This window comes from Peromyscus leucopus, chromosome 6 (assembly GCF_004664715.2).
Source record: "Peromyscus leucopus breed LL Stock chromosome 6, UCI_PerLeu_2.1, whole genome shotgun sequence".
NCBI lineage: Eukaryota > Metazoa > Chordata > Mammalia > Rodentia > Cricetidae > Peromyscus > Peromyscus leucopus.
Window position 1 is genome coordinate 90,156,288 of NC_051068.1, and position 18,208 is coordinate 90,174,495.

The 18,208-nt window shown below is 45.4% G+C and overlaps 1 protein-coding gene across 3 annotated transcripts in view; it reads right to left on the minus strand.

Annotated features, from left to right (window-relative positions):
• Nucleotides 1–17,571, minus strand: part of Cdc14a (cell division cycle 14A) — a 175,361-nt gene extending 157,790 nt beyond the window's left edge. The window contains exons 1-2 of one of the 3 annotated variants that reach the window (XM_028890148.2): nucleotides 12,087–12,719; nucleotides 11,217–11,307 (exon numbers count right to left, since the gene is read on the minus strand). In XM_028890148.2, coding sequence (XP_028745981.1) covers nucleotides 11,217–11,307; nucleotides 12,087–12,135 — 140 coding nt within the window. In that variant the 5' untranslated portion in view covers nucleotides 12,136–12,719. Of the gene's footprint in view, nucleotides 1–11,216; nucleotides 11,308–12,086; nucleotides 12,768–17,554 lie in introns of those variants that run through there. The other 2 variants (XM_037207038.1, XM_028890146.2) reach the window with 2 other exon arrangements.
• Between the last annotated feature and the right edge of the window lie 637 nt (nucleotides 17,572–18,208).

An 18,208-nucleotide genomic window follows, 5' to 3' on the forward strand; every position in this document is an offset into this window, starting at 1 on the left:
AGATCAAGCAACCCCCTTGGACGAGGAAAGTTGGGGCACCTCACAAGCTTCTCCTACCACCCCATCTTCATTACTGATTTTTATTCGATCTGAGAGATTTTTTTTCCAGCTTAAATCACCCAGAGCATTTACTTTGAGTTTCCCAGAACTGCAGGCGTGTGTCCCATAAGCACTGCGGAACCAAGTCCCATGTCGGCATTGGGAAAAGAGTGGGCAAATGAAGAAGACACCGCTTTACAGAGCCGCCTCGCACAGCTCCCTAAAAAGACCATTCAGCCTGCCTTTAATCTCACAGTTAGCAAAGAGAGTGCCTTCTAATATTCTCAGATCTATTCTGCTGCTCAGAACCAATCATTTTCTTGCCACAACTAATGTAGATCCTATATGAATTCCTTATCCTTTGAAGGTAAAGAAAGGTATTCATTGAGAAATCAGTTACGGGCACTAGGGAGATGGCTCAGTCAGTTCAGTGTCTGCTGTGGGAGCATCAGGACATGAGTTTGGCTCCCCAACATCTGTGTAGAAGCCAAGTATGGAGTATAGACATGTGGACCTGTAACCCCTGCACTGAGGAGGCAGACCTATTTAAAAAAAAAAAAAAAAAAAAAAAAAAAAACTGGAGCTTGCTAGCCAGGCAGGCTGGCCGAATCAGTGAGAGACCCTGTCTCAAAAACTCAAACTGGGAGCAACTGAGGAAGAGACCTCATGTTCAGCTAGGCCTACCACACAAACACACCACACACACAAACAAGAACACATATAAAACACACACGCATCTGCATACACATGAACGAATACACATATAATACACACTTACACGCACACAAATAAATAAATATTAGAAGGAAATCAGTTATCCTTGGATTTCCAACTCAGGAATCTCACCAATCTGCAATCCAAGTGAGCCCAAATCCCAAGGAAAAAAAAAAAAAAACAAAGTGGGATTGTTTCTGTTTGACGCTCGCGTGAACCATGCTTGCCCTTTAGCTGTGTTTATAAGAGGCTCAGTCTTACACAAAGTCTAGTCTTGTTTCAAACTCAACGTTCAGAAAACAAGGTATCTGGTGTCTACTCCCACTGCGTGTTTAGGCTCATCAGCAGATCAAGGAGCAAGTGGTCCTCAGAGGCAGGGGCCAGTACAGTCCTCAGCTCCAGGCCGGCAGTGAGGACACACACATGCCATCCCTGTGCGGGAGGCTGCCGCAGGAGGATCATCACAAGCTCAGGGCAGCGTGGGCTATGGAGCAAGACCCTGTCTAAAGGAGACTGAGAAGGGAGGCAGAAAAGGAAAGAGAGAAGGAAGGAAAAAGAGTAAGGGTGGGAGGGAGAGAGAAAAGGAGGGAAAGAAAAACCCCATTTATAGACATTATCAATAAAAAATTAACCAAATAACACCAACAGAAAACAAAATGTTAGCTAACAGGAGCTATTTGATATACCAGAAAAGTGCAGGTGTGTGTATGTTTCTGTCTGCCTTGCCTGTCTACCTGTCTGTCTGCCTGTCTGTCCATGTGCACGTGCATGCCACATGTGTATAGAGATAAGAGGACAACTCGTGAGCGTTCTCTTCATGTGAGTCCTGGAGGCAGAACTTAGCTCACTCTGCTTGGCAGGAAGAATCTTTACCCTCTGAGTTATCTCACCTGCCCAGGCCCTTTAATCTTTAGAGAGCCTTAAACCTGAAGCAATGAACTGTTTAGTCAATGTATTCATAATTATGGAGTCTGAATACTACAGAAAACAATCGGTCCATTCATTAAGACAGAAACATGGGTTCATTTTAGAAAAGTCTAAGGCTACATGGCATTTCAGATAAGGTTTTTGTAGGCTTAATTTGGCAATGGAGCACTTGCCTAGCTTGGGTGAAGCCATGAGTTGGTCTCCAGCTCTTCCAAAATACACATATGGAACTTTCCAGCTCTTTGTATCAGGCACCTTAGTGAACCAGCAACTTCTCAGATGAAAGTCTCAGATGAAGTTCTACTTCCATAATTGATGGAGACCAGTTTGAAATAAAGCACCTTTTCTTGATCTCAGAAGAAAATTAAATTTTTAACAAAAGAAAGCCAAACTAGCAGCAAATCCTTCCATTTGTCAGCAAATCATGAATATGTTGAAAACCAAAAGACTAACTTGATTAATAACAGAAAGGCTTCACTTTAAAGCTGTAGTTTAGGGCTGAGGAGATAGTTCATCAGGGGAAGGTGCTTTCCACAGAAAGCTTGACAACCAGAGTTCAATCCCTGGGACCCATGTAAAGGTGGGAAGAAGAGCTGACTGGACAAAGCTGTCTTCTGATCTTTGTGTTTGCACCACGGTATATGTACACGTACACACACACACACACACACACACACACACACACACATAGTAATAAAAAATTTAAAACTACAGGTCAATACTAACGTTTGTTTGTTTGTTTGTTTGTTTGTTTGTTTGTTTGTTTGAGACAAGCTCTAACTCTGTAGCCCAGGCTGACCTCAAACACACAGGAATCCTCCTGTCTCAGACTCACTAGGATTGCAAGCATTTCTTACGGAGGACTTCATCATCAACCACAAACAGTTGTGTTCATTTATCAGATGTCATTTATCTAGGTTGGGGGATTAAACACGTTTCAACAAGAACAATAGAACTTGAATGGCCCCACCCAATATACAATTCTTTGGTGGTCCTGGAAGTATTGAGTTAATTTAAAAAAATAAAATAAAATAAAACAACTTTTTTACATTACATTGAAATTAGAGCCTAAAAAAACTAAACAATAAATTCCATAATTAAATGTAGAAAGTCCAGCTCAAACCATAATTCCAGAGACTTTGAGATCAGCTGTCCTACACAACTCCCTAGACTTTAACCAGTAACTGGCAAGTGTCCAGGTCAGGGATTGCCTATTTTCTGCTTGAAGACCACAGAAGGCAAAGATTCCATCACAAAGAACCCTTTTCACTTCCAGTTTCCCACTAACAACACAAAAGAGAACACACAACCACCAGCAGGTCGCTCCTCCTTCAAACTTAAACACAGAAACCTACTTAACCTGTCATTTTTCTCTGTCCAAGCTAAAGAAACTGTCTCAAACATTCCTCCTCTCAAAGTATGGAACCACTTGTAGTCCAAGCTCTGGTCAGTTCCTTTCCATTCATCCGGAAGCCCCGTGAGCTGAGACACAGCGTCCCACAGTCCAGCCCATCCTCACTTGGGACTGCTTTCCATTCAAGTGTCCCTTCCAAACAGACTCTTCCTCTTCCTCAACATACCTTTTATGACTCTGCCTTAAATCTCACTCCATCTCTCCCTCCCTGTCTCCCTGCCTGCCTCCCTCCCTGCCTGCCTGCTCACTCACTCATTCATTCAACTTGAATGTCTGGGGCACCATTCTTACGCCAAGCACAGTGTTAGGTCTCGAGATGTGACACTGAACAAGAACTGGTAGTACTGGTCCTCAGACATCATAACATGCCCTGTGCTCATTACACATCAAACATCACTCTATGAAGAAGTCTTTCAACAACCAAGGCAGTAACGAGTTCTTATTTTCTTCACTCCTAACACAGAAGACTGCAGCTTCACTCGCTGACCTCCATTCTGTTTCCACTTCCCCTTTTAACTGTGTTTATCTGATGCATCAGCACAGTGCCCTGCAACCAATTCTCACTCCATCTACATGTTCTTTTCTTGCACAGCAATTTTCAGCCACTTACAAATTTCAAGTTGTGCTGTTTTATAGCCCATTTAAAAAAAAAAAAAAAGTGTTCAGTCCTTGTTTTTTGTTTTTTGTTTTTAAGCACAAAATTGTTTTGAGCTGTGGCGAAGTAAGTCATTTACTGCGGGCTTGGGAACGTGTTTATGAACTTACAAATGAGAACATCTGATGTCTTAGGAGTCTACTTCAAACAAAATAATGAAACCGCCCTGGGGTGACCTGGCACAGAGCACCATCTCCAACAGCCCACCTGGGTCACTCTCCCATGCTGCCTGATAGAAGCAACCTCTGTAAGAAGACTTCTTAGCACTTCAGCCCAAGTGTGTGTTTCCACCAGGGTTATCTCAAGCAAGCTGAGAAAACAACTGAGTAACAATTTATCACTATGGAGATTAAGGTCCAACCTTACACTGCCAAAGCCTAAGAGGTCAAAACAGAGAGTATTTAAACAAATACGAAAGTAGAATTTGGGTCACATAATTAAGACTAGACTGTGCGGAAGTTGAGCAGGGAGGCTTAAATCTGTCATCTCTACACCTAAGAGGCTCAGACAAGAGGATTATCAAGGATGCAAGACTAGCCTAGGCTACATAGCGAGCTGAAGGCCAGCCTGAGCTACAAAGTAAGATATTGTCTCAGAAAACCGAAAAGAAAACCGTGGAACTAGCTGTGAGTGTAGCCTCATGTTAGAGCTCAGTGTTAGAGCACTAGTCTAGCCCGCATGTGATCCTGGGTTTGATTCACCAGCACTGGAGGAGGAAGAGGAAGAGGAAAAGAGAAAGGGGAAGAATAAGTGACTGTAAATGTTTATCACTAAGTGTACTGCCTCCTAAGGCATGCTACAGAGCAACAATCGAGTGCACAGGTGTACACACACTCAAGTAAACACCTACAACTTCGAGTTCAGGACAGAAGACGGAAAACGCAAGTCTACCAGGCAGGATGTGCCTACCAGTGCAATAGTGGCGTGAAGGTTATGGGGAGACCAACTGCATTTGGATTAGTTTTGAGGCCTGCTCCACAGGAAGGCATTCAGGCCTGGTATTGTAAATCAGGACTCTGGAGGTCAAGGACCCTAGAGAGGAACCTACTACTGCTGCTGCTTTGCTAACCAAGATGTTGTCAGACTGCTTTCTAAATGTCTATGCTTATCCCCAAAGATTAGTGCTGCTTCAATCTTGGTGGAGAAGCTCCTCTCTTTTGTGGTCAGTAGTTAGTACAGAGACTTGTAACTACGCAAAGTACTAAGAATAAGTGCCTATGGAGTACTCAGCCCTAACTGGACAATGATATCAATCCCTAAACCAAGGCTCTGGGAACATCATGGAGAAGGGGCGGGAAGTATTGGACGTAAGAGCTGGAGGATGGGGAGGAGTGAAATGCTGTCTTTGGAACACGGCATGGATTTTGCACCCACGAAGTCACGGTGGCCATGATCAGCTGCACAAGGTCAGGTCAACAAGATTAGTCTTCCAACAGGCAGCAATAATCAGGCTTAGTGGGAGAGAGAGAGACAGAGAGATAGAGAGACAGACAGAAGATACAAAAGTGAGATATGTTGGGAGTAACTGAAGAGAATGAGAGGAACTGGGGGTTCCTGGGAAGAGTGGAAGAGGGGGGTCAGAGTACAGATGATCAAGACACATTGTTTACATGTATGAAACTGTCAAGCACTGAATCAAAGATATTTTATTTTGAAACAAGGTCTGAACCATACTGAGAGTGTTTTGGTTGGTTGGTTGGTTGGTTGGTTGGTTGGTTGGTTGGTTGGTTAGTTGGTTGGTTAGTTGGTGTTTTGAGACAGGGTCTCATGTACCCCAGGCTGACCTTGAAACTCCTGACCCTCCTCCTGCCTCCACTATCTAGTGCTGAGATTACAGGCCTGTGCCACCATGCCAGGTTTATGTAACGCCAGGAATTGAACTCAGTACCTCACACATCCCAGGCAAGCACTCTATAAGCTGAACTACACTCCCAGCCTTTGTTTTGTTTTTAAGGCAGGATCTCACTATGTAGGCCAATCTGGCCTTGAACTCAAGGGTCCACCTGTCTCAACTTCCCAAGTAGGAACCTCCACATCCAACTGAGACTGTTCATTCTTTAATCTTCTATTCCTGTGCTGGGGATGGAACCCAGGGCCTTGTACATGTCAAGAAAATCCTCTCCCAGCCAAGGCTGCTCACTCTTAACAAGTGAAAACCCATGGTGGCATTTCTTGGATTCACCGAAGAAACTGCATCCAGTCTTGGCATCTTTATTTAGTACTCTGTCATGAAATTTTAGTACCTTTCTTCCGAAAAATCAACCCAAGGACAGGAAAACATAGAAAAGTATATGATAGAAAGCAGAAATACTACACATTTTCCTTCTCAGAAAACTGGCTTTCCACACCATTAGCATCCAACCCCTCACCCAAGATCATCATTAGGAGTACAAAGGGTTCTGACGATTAACACATTTGATTTTGCTAACTTTTGAGCCAAAAAACCATGACTCATGTTACTAAAAGTTAGCCTCTATTGGGATGACAGGGTCCATCTCCAACATCAAAGAAATAGCTGTTATGGAGAGGAGTATGCTTTGGATATTTCAATCCAACAGAGATAAACCTTTGAAGGGCTCTAGTTCTGGAATTACTTTTTGAACCACTAGTATTTTTAGCCTATACTCTTGTTTTAACTCTGGCCTAGGAAAACACGCAGAACCCAAGGACAAAGCATGATTTCTTATCATCCGTGTTTTATTAATATGTCTCAGACCTTCATGTAACAAGATAGCCTGTTAAGAACCAAGTAGAAGCCGGGTGGTGGTGGTGCACGCCTTTAAACCCAGCACTTGGGAGGCAGAGCCAGGTGGATCTCTGCGAGTTCAAGGCCAGCCTGGTCTCTAAAGCAAGTTCCAGGAAAGGAGCAAAGCTACACAGAGAAACCCTGTCTCGAAAAACCAAAAAAAAAAAAAAAAAGAACCAAGTAGAATCCAGACATGGTAGTGTAAGCCTTTAATCCCAGTACTCAAGAGACAGACAAAGAAGCAGGCAGATTTCTGTGAGTTTGAGGCCAGTCTGCCTACATATCAAGTTGTAGGCCAGCTAGGAATCCATAGTGAGATGAGAGAGAGAGAGAAAAAAGTTCAAATTCTCATTGCCTGGCCTCCTGAAGCCATTTTGCTAAATTTGTTCACGGGCTTTTCAGAAGGTCGACATTTCAATCATGGAGTTCCATCTTTCTTTAATAACTTAACAAACTTCTACATAAAACACAGCTGTATCCAGACTAAACATACTCTCATATTTAAAGAGCCCAGTTAGTAGTTTCTGGGGTGATAATTCACTCAGACAGGCGACATTTCATTGGGACACTCAGAAAATAATTATAGCTACCAGGCTATATGAGGCCCGTGTGATGATGTATATAAACACACTTCCTTCTTTGAAGACATGCACATTAGGGTGTGTGCCCTCAGGACATGCTCCACAGAGAGAATCCAGGTTACTACACTGGGTCCCATGGACTCTGCAGGCCATCTCATCCTACCTCTCCAAGCAGTGAAGGCCAAGAGACACACTCCACAGCCACTAGGCCTCTCCTCTCTCCTTCCTCCGTCTTTTGCCTCTTGACTGGCTAATTATTTTTAGCTTCTTTCTCTACTCCACTCATCCTCAAAAACCTTGACCTCTTCCTCCTCAGAAACAGCTCCATTCTTTAAACCGCATGGTCTCCTTGGGAAAGTCCCAACTTTAAGTATTTCAAAGGTTGCCAGGCGGTGGTGGCACACGCCTTTAATCCCAGCACTTGGGAGGCAGACCCAGGAGGATCTCTGTGAGTTCGAGGCCAGCCTGGGCTACCAAGTGAGTCCCAGGAAAGGCGCAAAGCTACACAGAGAAACCCTGTCTTGAAAATCCAAAAAAAAAAAAAAAAAAAAAGTATTTCAAAGGTGTACACTCAGCCTCACACCTTTAATCCCAGCACTCAGGAGGCAGAGGCAGGCGAGTCTCTGTGAATTCGAGGCCAGCCTAGAACACTAAGACGAGTCCGAGTTAGTAACTTACAAAATGAGCTCCAGGACAGGCAAGGCCATTACTGTCTTGGAAAATGGAAGTAAAGAATTAAGGTATGCCCTCTTCAAATGATATGACTCTTCCTTACATTTTCCAAATGCATTCTGACCAAGACAGAAGACCTGACCTTACCACCAGAGCCGACATCTGCCCCAGTTCCCTGTTTCCGTTCAGGATGCCTTCAGGCCCACTGTGAAGGGACCGTCCTGAGAAGTGCTCCATTCCTTTTTCTCAACATCCTCATCCACCACCCACACACGGATGCAGGTCCCGCCTCTCCACCATCATCAACACCATCTCAATTCAAGCATTGATTCTTTCCCCCTGGACACCCTAAAGTTTCTCTGTGTGGCTTCTTAGACCCTCTCCAATAGGCCTTAAATGATGCTACTACATTATTTTTTTGGATGGAGGGTGTATATCCTCTGGAACTAGATGGTCTGTTTTCAAACTCCAGCTCTATCACTGATTTCTTTGGCACTGGACACAGTACCCAACCTCAGTCCCTTAGGCATCACTGTGTCAAAGGATGGGCAGCATCGCTTGCTTCATGGAATTGCATGGAATTGCGGGGAAGTGTGAATTTTATAGACACAGAACACCTAGAAAAGCATCTTGCCCAGAGGGTGGTGCTCTGTAAAAGTCTGCCATTGTTTGCAATCAGCATGCATCCAGCCATGCCATCTCTGCCCCAGAGCCCCTCGAAGAGTCTCAAGGCAGGCCAGGGTGACTGCAGGTTCCTCACTCTGGCATTCAGTCTGTCCCCAACTGACCTCTCGGTGTCATATTCCACACCTCCCCCTTGTGACCTGTATATACACCAGGCAAAGGGAAGGACTTACTATGCCCTGAACACGCTTCCTGAGTCTCCCTCCTGTTCCTCACTTTCCTTGCCTCTCACACCCATATCCAAAAAGCAAACCTGTCCATCCTTCAGGCCAATCTTAACGTCCCCACGGAGCCTTTTATGAACATGTCCTCTGGACACGTCTCCACCTTCCGCAAGTACTTCCTAGTACTGAGGTGAGGTTTCTCCTACGGCAGGTACCTTTGTTCCCTTTCACTGCAGTCCCCCTAGTCACCCACCTCACAGGTTTGGAGCGCCTTGAAACCTTGAGAGAAACATCTATGTTCATCATGTTACTCTCTGGACCATCAAGGACAGCGTGATATGCTGGGATAGTGAAAAGATGGATGTGTGCAGACAATCAGGACCATAGTCACTACTGTGGCATGGTATGGCACACCACACTAGGGGAAGTACATGCCATGTCCCAGTTGAGTATCATTTCTTGTCTCACTCTATAGCCCAAGCTGGCTTGGAAGTCACTATAGAACTCGGACTCACCTCCAACTCCAAGCAATCCTCCTGCCTCATTCCCTCAAGTGATTTACACATATAAACCACCACACACAGCTCCTCTCCCCACCCCCACCCCCAAGAAATGATTTCACTGTGTAGCTCTAACTGGTCTGGAACTCTCTGTGTAGCCCAGGCTGTCCTCAAACTCACAGAGATTCACCTGCCCCTACCTTAGCTCCCCATGTGCTAGAATTAAAGGGGTGTGCCACCATGCTCAGCCTCTTGTAGCTTGAAGTTCACATCCAAACTCACAAAGTGAACCAGATGGCCTCACCAAGCAAGTCTGTCCTTGGAAGACACCAGGAACACAGTGAAAAAAATATATATGTATGTATGTGTGTATGTATGTATGTATGTATATACTATAATATATATATATAACATATATAATTTGTATCCTAAAGTACAAACACTAAAACCACAGAAAGCTTTTCATTATTAGAATCTTTAAAAAGCCATCGTGCACTGTGTTTAGTTGACTAACTGTAATCTTTTGTGAAGTCTACCACCTAGCAATCCCAAGGGAAGTGACTCAGATCTCAATAAATGAAGCTTGTTGAAATGCACATTAATAAACCCTAGCACTTCAGTCACTGCAGAAGTGACCGTAACAGCATAGGGACACAGTCCCTACTGCCCTCAGGCCCTCAGCTGACAGAAAGAAAGCCGTGGCAGTGCCCAACAATAGAGTGTCCACTCAATAAACACTGATGGTGGTGACATCATCCAGGTGCCCAGGGTCAGGGAACAGGCTGCTGACAACTCTATTCTGTTGAGGAGCTGGGCTGTAATCTGACACCAGGGATCCAGACCTCTTTGCCAGGGCAGCTCTAGGCATTCGTGAACAGCAGTTGCAAAAGGCTCTTTCATTCCTACTCTGCCTTCTGCCATTCAAGAAGCATCCTCCTCCCAGCACCACTGAGAGAAATGTCCTGAAGATAGCAGTTCCAAGACCCCCCCCCCCCGGGGAAGGAACAATGAAGGATTACTTTCTGTCAGACAAGACAGGTTTTTGACGGTCCAGAATATTCCCTCTTCAAGGCCCAGTGGCACCCCTAAATCCTGAAGTAGAATTACCAGTATTCTTTCTAACAGGACCAGTCCTAGAGAGCTCTTTATGGTTCATTGAACTACGCTCATATGGCTGCCCACTTGATTATGACAGCAACAAAGTCAAATTAAATGTCTAAATCAGAGTAGATGAGGCTGGTCTGAAATACCAGCTCTCATATAAGTCAATCCTGCCTTTCTACTTTCTTGCTATCTACTGCTTTCATTGAATGGAAATCATCTCTCCAACTAATGCTTTACTGTGCTTACAATATCCAAATAGCCTTTTCCTTTACATCTATGGTGGTCACAGAACTCAGTTCCTGGTTCTGATTTTTCACTCTCAGGTCTTAGTCCAGAGCAGCAATATAGATAGATAGATAGATAGATAGATAGATAGATAGATAGATAGATAGACAGACAGAGATAGAGATATTTAGGCAGTCCTCTACTACTCAAAGGTTAAAAAAAATATATCATCAAGTTCAGGGCACCTAACTAAAATAACTCAATCACACTGGAAATCTTCCTCAGAGATGCAACTTGGATACAGCTCTGTTCAGTCCTGTGTTCCACTTTCTGAAAACAGGCTGCTCAAACAAAAACATCCTTCCACACAACAGAAGCCTTGTGAACTGCGAAACTTAAGCACCTGTAGTACACACACTGCCCTGTACCCTGTGGGTGCTCCATAAATACCTAGTGACTGATTCACAGCCAATTACAGGTCTGGTGATGACAGAGTGTATGACTGCCTGGTCCCACTCTAGGGAGTGTGAGGAATCCACAGTTACTGTGGGAGTAGGAAGAATTAATATCCATGAAATTCTAAAAGGACTGCAATGTTGACAGGTCCAAATTATGTCAATTTTGTCTGCACACCTCCCCAAGCCTATGGGCCTTAAAAAAAAAAAAAAAAAAAAAAGCTAGTAATGCCTCCTGAACCCATGGGAGAAAGTGAATAAACCTGCTTATCAAAGAACCAGCAAGCTAAACAGTTCAGAGGAGTGTGGGGGAAAAAAAAAAAGAGGGAAACTTACTTTTCATAGACCAGCTCCTCGTCGATGGAGAAATAGTGGGTATTTATTGTGCTTTTTGGTCTATTCCTTAAAGTAGCAAAATATAATCGATCTGAAAGACAAGTTTAAGAGACAAAAATACATGAGAAGCAGAGACGTGAGGCTGGGAGTGCCGATCATACATGAAGGATCAGTAATTGCTAGACATCATTTAAAGACCCTTTAACACGTGGGATTCTTGTAGAAACACAACCTTCCAGGAAGCAACACAGCCCCAAAAGCATAACTTGCCAAGAAGCTAGACCGGGACCCAGTAGGGGGCAGAACATCTTCTCTGTTCCCTCACCCCCTGGTTGCGTGCGGGCGGGTGCAGACAAGAGCTGTGGGTACCCGCAAAACTGGAGACACAAGTTTGGTTCGAAAACCTCCAGACCTCAGCTGCAAGAGGAACGGGGAGAGGCGAGCTTCTTTCCCTGCAGCTTAGCAGACTTCAAGAGGAAGGAAGCAAGGACAAGGGGGTGTGGTTGGGGGGGGGGAGGGTGTCCTGAAAGCACAGGCCAGCCACCGAGGGGTAGAGGATTAGCAGATAGATGATTAAACCGAGCAGGATCCCCAAGAAAGGTTTGGAGGAGGAGCCCCGGCAGAGAAGCCCGCACTGTCCGGGTACGAGGAAGCTGCAGAGGGAGCGAGGAGGCGAGAAAGAAGCCGGAAGCAGGGGGTCCTCCGGGAGCTGAGTGGCGAGAAGGGGCCCGAGCGCCAAGCAGCAGTGGCTGCGGGACACAGGGCCGAGGAGAAACCCAGGGCAAAGGCTGGGACAAAGGGGAGAGCCGTGAGGAGTTGGAGGGGGAGTGGCGTGGAAGGGCCAGAGGATGCCGGGCGACTGCTCCTCACCTTTCATGAACTCACAAGCCCCGATTAGTTCCCCTGTCTCCGCTGCCATCTTAAGCGAGATCCGCACGGGGGAGGGCTGGGTCGCGGCCAGCTGAGGTCACCCGCCCCCGGGGGGCTTCCCCTACTGCCTAGGAGCCGGGAAGCTCGCGGTCCCGATCACCGAGCCCGCCTGAGGGAGAAGGCGGGCGCCCAAGGCGGAGGCGGCTGCAGGGTCAGCGCGCGGGGCGCCCCGGGGACATTCCGTGGGGAACTGAGCCCGCTGGGCGCGGGACGCACACGCCCCAGGCTGTAGCCGCTGCGGCGATCCGGACTCTGTGGCGGCGGCGGCGGCGGCGGCTGCGGCTGCTGCTGCTGCTCCAGCTGCAGCTCCTGCTGCTCGAGCTGCTGCTGCTGCTGCTGCTGTACCGTCTCCGCCAAGCCTGGGCAACGCACACCAGCTCGCACAGCCGGGCAAAGTCTTCCCCCGGCTCCCAAAGTGATCATGGAGGACGAGACGTTTGGCCCGGATCGCGCCCGTGGCCACTTGTGCGGCGGCAGCGGGCAGGACTCCGGTGGTGCCCGCGGGGCTGGCAGCAGCTGCTCTGACTCCTCCTTCGCCACCTCCTTTCAGCAGCAACTCTTCCTCCCTCTCCTCCTCCTCCTCCTCTTCTTAGGTCCGCCCCCAGACCTGCCTCCCCGCCCTCCCTCGTCCCCCTCCACTTTCACGGCTTCGCGGCCATCCCTTAAAGGGACAGCTCGGCTCCTTTCTCCGCGCCGGCCTCGGGCCCCAGTTACCAGGCGCCCCGCGGGTCACTAGGAGCCAGTTGCTAAGGCTTTGTTGCCTTTCACCAATTGCTACACAGGAAACTTGGCCCTCGGCCCCGGTGGGGGTGGGGGATGTCAGGCGGGGCCAGAAACTTATGAATGAAAAAGATGGGTAGATGAAAGTGGACGCCTCCGAGGAAGCTGCTGCAGCCTGGCAGGCAGGGATGCTCCGTCTCCACTACCCTTTCTGCTTTTGTTAAGTCTTCTTCTTCCACATCAGATTTCTCTTGTCCCTCTTCAAGACCTTTTTCTTCCGCTCCGCTCCGCTCAGTTTCTTCTAAACTCCTGTGTGTGCGCGCGCGTACACACACACACTGATAAACCTCAGACCTTCTCCATGTCGGGTCATACTGCCAACTATCTTTCCATCAACCCCTCTTCCCACCACCGACGGGATCTGTGTGTCTTTGTAAGCAAATGTCAAGAAAAGCGCTACATCCTAGCTCAGGAATACGTGGACTGATGCTCTCCACGCACTAGACGCTGCTCTACTTGGGCTTTGTTCTCAAGGGAAAAAACATTCCCATCCAGTTCTCCAAGTCCCGTCATTTTGGCCACAGGTGTGAGCACAAAATCATCACAGACGCCTAAGACTCTGGTCTCGGACTGTAGGCTATCCTGGGCGAAGCGGAGAAGAGGGAAAGGACCACTTGTCCTCAAGAGAAATAAACAGAAGATAATTTCTTTACTCTCAGCTGGAGTGCTGCAAGGGGTACAAAGGTTCCTCTCCAGGAGGCCCCGGACTTGTTCGGCAACGTTCGGGATCCAGTTTGAACAACTTTAGTGCTGTGCGCCTTGGGGAGGTAATTAGTGGTCAGTCCTTCCCTTACGAAAATGGCGCTACTGAGCGACTCTCAGCAGAGCATGCGCTCTGGCTGGTTTCTTCCTGGACAGGGATCTGTGCAAGCCTTTGGTTCTCCGTTGCTTGTTGACCTCTAGGGAGAGAGGGGGCGCTCGAGCAAAGAGCCAACTGAAGTGGCTTGGAACCCTGCCGTCAGGGAGACAACTCAACTCATGGCTCTCAGGCCATTGGCCTGCTCTGCTGGCTTTCCAGAGAGCTGAACAAGCGCCAAACTGTAAGTGGATACTAATTTGATACGCAGAAAAACTATTCACAGCATCTCAGTAATTCTAGCCAAACACATCGTTGGTGAGGCAGATAAAAACACACCCTATCCTTACATCCAAAAGTTAATCCCCAAACCTCATACATGGAAAGGAATCACTAAGAACAAGGCCCAACAGCTTCATTTTCACATGTGGGGAACAGAGAGAGTAGAAGAAAAAAAAAGATTTTAAAACTGTCGTCAAAAGTCCTGGAAAGTGGTAATGAGCCTTGAACCTTTTTGAAGTGTGTTACATAGTCTAAAAGCCACGAGGCTTAGAGTTAAGAACAAAGACCCCTCAAACTCATCTTTATTCTCCCAAATCTTGGTGTTGCTATGTTGAACAATTCAAATTATTTTACTGAAAAAATGTAATTGATATTTTTGTACAAAAGATATGGAAAAACAAAGTATGTGGATCTCGACAGGCTTCATTCACCCCTTTGTCTAGAAAGCTAAGTAAACCCAACTCTAAACCCATTTCCAAAGCTGCTGGTTTAAAATTCTTGTAGAGAATTTTTCATCTGAATATTATATTTTTAAAAGTGCAGTAAAAACAAAAGTTGGAGTTAGATATGGTGTCTAGTGTTTATTTATAATGACCATAGCCATTTATTGCTCCCACCCTGCAGGGCTGGAACTCAGGTCCTCAGGTTTGGTGGCAAACATCTTTAACCTACCAAACCAACTCGTGGGTCCTTGCTTCTCCTCTCCCGAACCCCTCCATGTAACAGAGTCCTGACTATCCTGCAATTAGCTCTGTAGACCAAGCTGACCTGGAATTCACAGAGATCTGTCTGCCTCTGTCTCAAGTATTGGGATTAAAGACCTGCACCACCCCTGGCCCAACCCGGCTGTTCTTTTGGTTTATTGAGATAGGTTTCATATAGTTCCAGGCTGGCCTGGAACTCCCTATGTAGCAGACAAGGGTGACGATGAACTCCTGGTCCTCCTTCCAGGAATACAGGCCTACACCACAACATCTAACCAACACGTCATTGTTAATTTCATAAATAATCTCAGGATTATTTACAAAATCACTTTCAGAGGGGTCAGATTTAATTGGATACCCTCCTGCTGTTTTCGAAAATGATTTTACATTGCCTTTCATATCATTCTCCTTAGAGATTTTGATCACAAGGAATGAATTGTGACCTAACAAAGGCCTTTAGAATAAGTGAAAATGGGGGCTGAAGAGATGCCTCAGCAGTCAAGAATGCTTCCTGATCTTCCAGAAGACCCAAATTCAATTCCAGTCACCCATGTCGGAGGGCCACAAATGCCTGTTACTATAGCCTCAGGGCATCCAACACTCTTCTGGACAAAACAGCACCCATACACATGTAGCATACACTCACAAAGGCATGCACACATGTACATAAGAATAAACTTTTTTTAAAAAAAGAAACAATGGCCCTCTGGTTGTGGCTTGTGTCTATAGTCCCAGTGTATGAGAATCTAAGACAAGAGTACTTCATGAGTTGGAGGTCAGCCTGGATTACAGTGTGAGATAAGACCCTGTCTCGCCGGGCGGTGGTGTTGCACGCCTTTAATCCCAGCACTCGGGAGGCAGAGGCAGGCGGATCTCTGTGAGTTCGAAGCCAGCCTGGTCTCCAAGCAAGTTCCAGGAAAGGTGCAAAGCTACACAGAGAAACCCTGTCTTGAAAAACAAAAAAAAAAAAAAAAAAAAAAAGACCCTGTCTCAAATGAAAACATTATTTTTCCTTAGCATATTTACTATATATCGTGATAAAATCCTTTAATTCTATGCTGTGTGTAATATATAGCTTTAAAGGAAAATAAATATCAGTAAAATAGGACCTCTCTAAATCATGTGATGAAAAAATCTGCAAGAAAAATATCCACCAGTGTGCACCCAGCACACATACACACCAAGATTCTGATGAGATCACAAAACCCATTATTGTCCCAGTTATCAGAGGTCAAAGTTCCTACTGTCATAGTTTCACAATAAAGCATGCCTTTACCGCCCATGGAGGAGGTAGCACCAGGAAAGTTCTTCCCTATCACCCAACTTAACACAAATGGAAGGAATCAGCTTTCACTTCAAGCGACAGGAAAGAATAACATATCGCACATGAAGAAACTAAAAGGAGATTTACGATGTCACTTCATGTACAAAAGGAAGATGATGTGTACGTGGATTTAGCAGGTATGGAAAGGAAGAGGAGAGTGGGAACAAAGTATTGACGTTCAAGCCTGCATCACTAGCTAGCATGCTGTTTAGGCTACCCTGCATTCCATGCAGTGTGCATGAAGAGCTAGAATTTCACCGCTGGGTGCAACTCCAAATTATGCCAACCACCTGCTGGCCAAGTGTTCCCCTCAAGGCTATCCCAAAAATTCCTAGTCACTCTTACACACACAACAGCTCTTCAAAAATGCAAAGCAGCTCTTTGGCTGCCTCTTAGAACTCCACAGATTAAATTCCTCATATTCCTCAACCTTTCCTTCCTTTACAGGCATCAAGCCTCCTCCCTCCCTTTCTAGTCCAATCTCTTCACCAACTTGCCCAATTTCTCTGAACTGTGTCCCAGAATGGAGTGCAGGCCAGTACTGAGCGCCTGTGACTAGTGATGGTGCACAGAGGTGGGAAGGAGAAATGTTTTTAAAAAGTGATGGAGGACTCTGGTGGGAACACAAACAATGAAAGCCATTAAAAACCAAGTTCTGTCATCTAGCTGTAAAATAGAAAGGGAAATACCCTTTCGCTGGAAGAGGTCAAGGAAGAATGAACTCAGGATAATCAAAGGCTTATTGGCTGTGAAATTTACATATTCTGTTTTTTAATTACTAATCATTAGAATATTTCATTAAAGCATACTTGTCCAGTCAGTAGTCATAATATCTAAGAAGGTAAAAGAAAACAGAAGATGACTGCTGTTTACAAATTACTTTTAGATTGTGTATGAAACAAGGCCTCAGAAATTTAAATTTGATATAATTTAAATTGATCAGTTAGGTAATCCCCTGTATGATATGATAACCAACCTAAAGCAGTTTTTAGCAAAACACATAAGCAACACTGAGAATACCACTCAGCCGAGCCCTTGCCTAGCATTCTGAGGGCCTCCAGTTCAACCCCAAGTACCTCAAAGTAAATAAATAAAAACAAAATACATATACAAAAATGTTGTTATAATAGATCTGATATGTGAAAATGTATAAGTAATGTGGTTCGCCATGGCTGGCGAGGTGGTTAAGAGCAAAACTGCTTTTCCAGAGGACCTACATTTGGTTTCTAATGCCCATGTCAGAGGGCTCACAGCCTTTAACCCCAGGTCCAGAGGACCTGATGCCCTCTTCTGGCCTCTGAGGTTACATTCTCATCCTTGACCAATGCAAACCAGTGAAAATGGTGACGGCAGCAGGAAGTCAAGTGCTCAGGGCAATACATCTACTAGTGTTCTGACTATTGGCTCGTTCACGTTCTCAAGTCAGCCAGCAGCAATGCATTTTTCTAGTTTCATAGAATGTATCTACTCATGTGCAAATACACACACATAACTAAAAATTAAATCTTAAAAAAACAAATACCTGCTCACAAAGAACTTAAGATCTTCTTGTGGCTCAGCCGTGTTCTATATCACAATAATGCCTGTTTAAGAATTCCAAACTGGAATCAAAGAACCGTAAGGAATGTGGGAGATCGGTTAGTTCCATTTTCAAATACAACGTATAAGGTCCAAGGGATTTGGCAGAAACCAGATCTGGGAAGAGGGATGGGGGATGACGGAGGAATGCTAAGGGCTCCTGTCATAGATTTCATGTGTAATGTATCATGTAGTGTGGCTCCTCTTGAGTCATACAGACCTCTTCAAATCACTTACAGAACGTGAACCAGGGTAATGGTCAGGACAACATACTTGATGAACATTACTTCACACACACACACACACACACACACACACACACACACACACACCACATGAATAATAAATAAATAAATGTTCTTTTAAAAAGGAAAATCTAGTTTAATGAACATTAGTCTTAACCGTGGTTATTTTCATCTTTGACTAATACAACCAATAAACATGGTGCCATTTCAAAAAGTTCAAGGAAACTTCCTGGTCAGGTGAATACATTTACTAGTGTGCTAGTTCACATTCTCAAGTCAGCCAATGACAATGCATTTTTTGCATTTTATAGAATCTATCTACCTATAATTACTTATCACTCACACTTTCATTA